General features: G+C 35.7%; 1 protein-coding gene across 1 annotated transcript; it reads left to right on the top strand.

The window, feature by feature from the left end:
• Positions 1-441: 441 nt before the first annotated feature.
• On the top strand, positions 442-1,439 carry LOC137732366 (cyclin-dependent protein kinase inhibitor SMR6-like). Its single transcript, XM_068471677.1, has one exon. The coding sequence runs from the start codon at positions 926-928 to the stop codon at positions 1,253-1,255; it is 330 nt and encodes a 109-aa protein (XP_068327778.1). The 5' UTR covers positions 442-925; the 3' UTR covers positions 1,256-1,439.
• The last annotated feature ends 2,494 nt before the right edge of the window (positions 1,440-3,933 follow it).

Raw genomic sequence — 3,933 nt, 5'->3', positions numbered from 1 at the left:
TATTTATACCTCTTTTTTATAGTTTCGTTTAAAGTTTTTCTATTTTTTATTCTATTGTTTTTAGGGTCAATAAACACTTCTAAATTTTCAGCCAACCGCAGGAAAAACTTTAAGATATGGAAAAGAGAAATGCTAAGAAGGCTATCTCAAAGTGGAACTTTCCATTAATTTTTTGTCACCTTACAATTTAATGTTAAATTTCGTTGCAAAATTATGAAATATTGTGTGAAAAACATGAGATAATAGAGAGTCTATGTTGAAAAACAGCTTTGACCCTACCATCTAATTTGTAAGATTTAAAAAATAATAATTCAGTTAGTTTTCCTATTACCATCTAGTTTTGAATGCACATTAAATTTTTGAAGTAACACGATGATGTAACAAACGAGCACTAAACATTTGTCCGTCTACGAAAGCGGTCAGCTACTTCCCCGGGCATCACCTCCCCTCTCTGCTATTTGTGTATTTCTTTAATTATCTCCCTCTTTGCTAACGTCACAAGGGTTTCCTCGGGTTCTTTATCTCTCCCTCTCCTCTCTCTCTCTCTCTTTCACTCTCACTATATCTGTGACTCCCGTCTCTGAAGTCTCTGACTGATCGGTGTAAACAGGACATTAACTCTTCCCACATTTAAAGCGCAATCTTTCCTCTTCCCCTTTCCCTTTCATTGAGAATCCAGAAAGAAAACCCAAATCCAAACCTCTTTTCCATCTCTCTCTCTCTCTCTCTCTCTCTCTCTCTCTCTCTCCTTTCATCTTTCCCCTCTCACTTTCCCGCTGGTTTCCATTTTATTCCCTGTCTCCTCCTCCTCCTCCGTTTTCATCACTCAAAAGGGAAGAAAAAAGAACCCATCTTTTTTTTATTCCACCCTTTATTCCCCGCTATATTTATCTCACCGATTCCGCTGCAATTTTCCCAGAGAGAAATGGGATTTTCCGGGAAATCTCAGCCGGTGGATCACATGGGTTTCGATTCCGACCCTAAAAAATCATGGGTCGTCGCCGGAATCTCACTACGTGCGCCGTTAAGGCCGTTGTATACAAACCCGGTAGAGCAAGTTGACGGGGAAGAGTGCTCGACGACTCCCACGGCGGAAGAAGCCAGGATTCCGGCGATGCTGACGTGTCCGCCTCCACCCAGAAAACGTAAAGCTGCTGCTGCTTCGAAATGCAAATTTAATGGTGCTCGGGAGTTCTTCACTCCTCCAGATTTAGAAACCGTGTTTATACGACGCCATGTTGAAAGGGCGAACTAACTTTTGAAAGTTTCGAATTTAAGATGCACTTTTGGCTCCAATTTCTTTGCCTCTTTTAAGTTTTTGTTGCTTTTTTTTTAGTCTGAAGTGATGGTCTTTAGGATCTTTGTATTCGGAAGGTAGCTAGGAGATCATTATGTATAGGGTGATTATTATAAATAAATAAAACTTCAGATCTTAGCTTAATTGCTTCATGAATTTTTGCTCTGTTTCTGCCCTGTGAGATTGCTGAAATTTCTTGCTTTTGCTCCTCTTCTATTTTTGGGCTTTTTACTCGGATCAAACTTTGGTGCAAAAAGAAAGACGCAATGATTGATTAGCTGACCTATCTCATATCACGATTACGTTTTTCCTAGTCCTTGTCCTATTGTGATCTCTTTTTCTTTAATAATTCTGTATTCATGATCATGCGTGGGACTGGAGAGTGACAAATTCCAAGTCGAATCTTGGTAAGCATCCAAAAAAGTCGCCAAACGCCGAATCTACTGGGCAAGAAATCCCTTTCAATGGATTACACGAAGTGGGACTGTTTTTACTAAGACTTGCATGAAATGTACTAATTAAAATGACGGTATTTTAAACCTACCACAAGTTCGCTATGTGTCTTTACTTGTTCACATTTCATCACTTAATTTGAGACACCATAATCTCGACCTCTCTCACGCTTTGCGTCGCTATTTTACATAAAGTTATATAATTGATTTGTAACATCATCATCTTAGCAAGCCCTTTTCCTGTTCGACTAGACTGACCGACAGAAGGAAGCCCTACAGAACCCCTTGAGCCATGGCCCCAGGCGGCTGAGAAAGTCTTTCATCTCTGCCATGATGCCATCATCATATATGTTAAGGACTAGAGAGTCTGGTCATAGTGTCCCACACGCCATGAGTGGTGACCCCCCACCCACCTCGGACTCATAGCTCAAGTCATGCCCAGATGAAAAAGGACAAATCCCATGTGGGGTGGGAGTGGAGGATTTGGAATCCTATGTGAGTTTGGATGGCCCTTATTTTGCACTTTCTTTCAGACTTAAGTTTTGGAGTACCAATAATTGAGGATCCCACTTATCTATTCAGTTTGTAGTTTAATATGATTAAAGTTTCCGTTTTGCAATAGAATATGGAATGTTCATGGAAAACGCGATGCCCCAATTGTTTATAAAGAACTTTAATGAAAAGTTTTCGATACTGTTCATTTTAACGGAAAATTATATTTTTACATTAAAAAGTCAATCATTGTACTATTCACTTTACCCTTTATTTTATCCTTATCGTTAAAAGTCAAAATTTTTAAGTCATTTTCATTAGTTTTCGCTCATGGCAGAGTTTATATATTATATACAATCTGGCTCGGTTTAATTTGCTATTAAAAATATGACGTGTTGAAAAAAAACTCACTTTGAGTTCAATTTTATTTTATTTTTAGGTTGTCGTCTCATACTTGTTAATTTCCTCAATTTTAGGTTTTACACAAGTACTTAAGAGCGAAGCTCTAAAGGACCATTATCAACTCAATCAATGTTAACAAAAATTGGGCACAATAAGTTTTTCTCAACACATCTAGTTTTTAAAGAAAAGATTTACATGAAACTTCACTACGACTATAACTTTTCAGTCTAATAATACAATGTTAGGTTTAACTTTTTTCTTCACTCAACATTGCATTATTGGATCAAAACATTATAGTAATTGTGAATTCATTTCATATAAATCATTCACATCTTCAATACGTCTTGTGCAGAGAATCTAATATATGTATATCCAAAAATTCTATAATACTTCAAAGTATAGGTCGGCCTTTTAAACTTTTACATTTTGACTATTATACTTTTTTAATATAGACCTAACCGTTAAAAAATTTAATATATCTTATACTTCGGAGTATCATAAAAAATTGATGCATGATATATATCGAGAATATCCTATAAAAGAATAAGTGAAAATGGAGGTTCAGTTCGGTTCACCTGACCTAGATTTCTTGTGGTGTATTAAACAAAGGTCCTTGGAATCGAGCAGTCTCTCGTACAATAAGGTTGCAACGTCTGGCCCGGACAGCAAATGGTAATATTTGCAGGTATCTAGGCATGCTATTGCTACTTTGCTAAGGTTCATTTCTTAATCTTATTGGATAATTAGATTCCATATTATTTTGCTAAACCACATTATTGGAGTTCACGTGGAGACGATCAAGACTACGTATACAAATCCAAGTAACAAAAAAAAAAAAAAAAAAGCATAAGAAATTGCAAATTTGCAAATAAACCTTTGGTTAAATTTGTGTTTAGTTCTATGATTGAAAAACGACAAGGGAACAAAGAGTTTTTAATCATTAGTTATGCTAGAATCTGTCATACAACCACCAAATACGGGCTTGGATTACTACATTATGCTTAGCTTAACCCACATAGTGATTAATAATTGGTAATACACTCAACTAATCACAATTTCACAGATTTCAAAATTTCAGTCTAGTCATGATTTTCAATGAAATTTTCTCTTTTAGTGAATGCGTGAGTATTGTAACTAAAGAGAGATTCTCTTGTATAATCAAAATTCAGTTTTAATAAGGTCATCGTTTAATAAAAATTTGACACATGTTAAAAAAATACATTTATTCATCTAATAAACGATAGAGACATGATAAATTGTTGATTATAAAAATATGTCTCCTAACTAAAG

Source organism: Pyrus communis, chromosome 4, assembly GCF_963583255.1.
Source record: "Pyrus communis chromosome 4, drPyrComm1.1, whole genome shotgun sequence".
Lineage (NCBI taxonomy): Eukaryota > Viridiplantae > Streptophyta > Magnoliopsida > Rosales > Rosaceae > Pyrus > Pyrus communis.
This window is presented reverse-complemented; position numbering and strand designations above follow the sequence as displayed.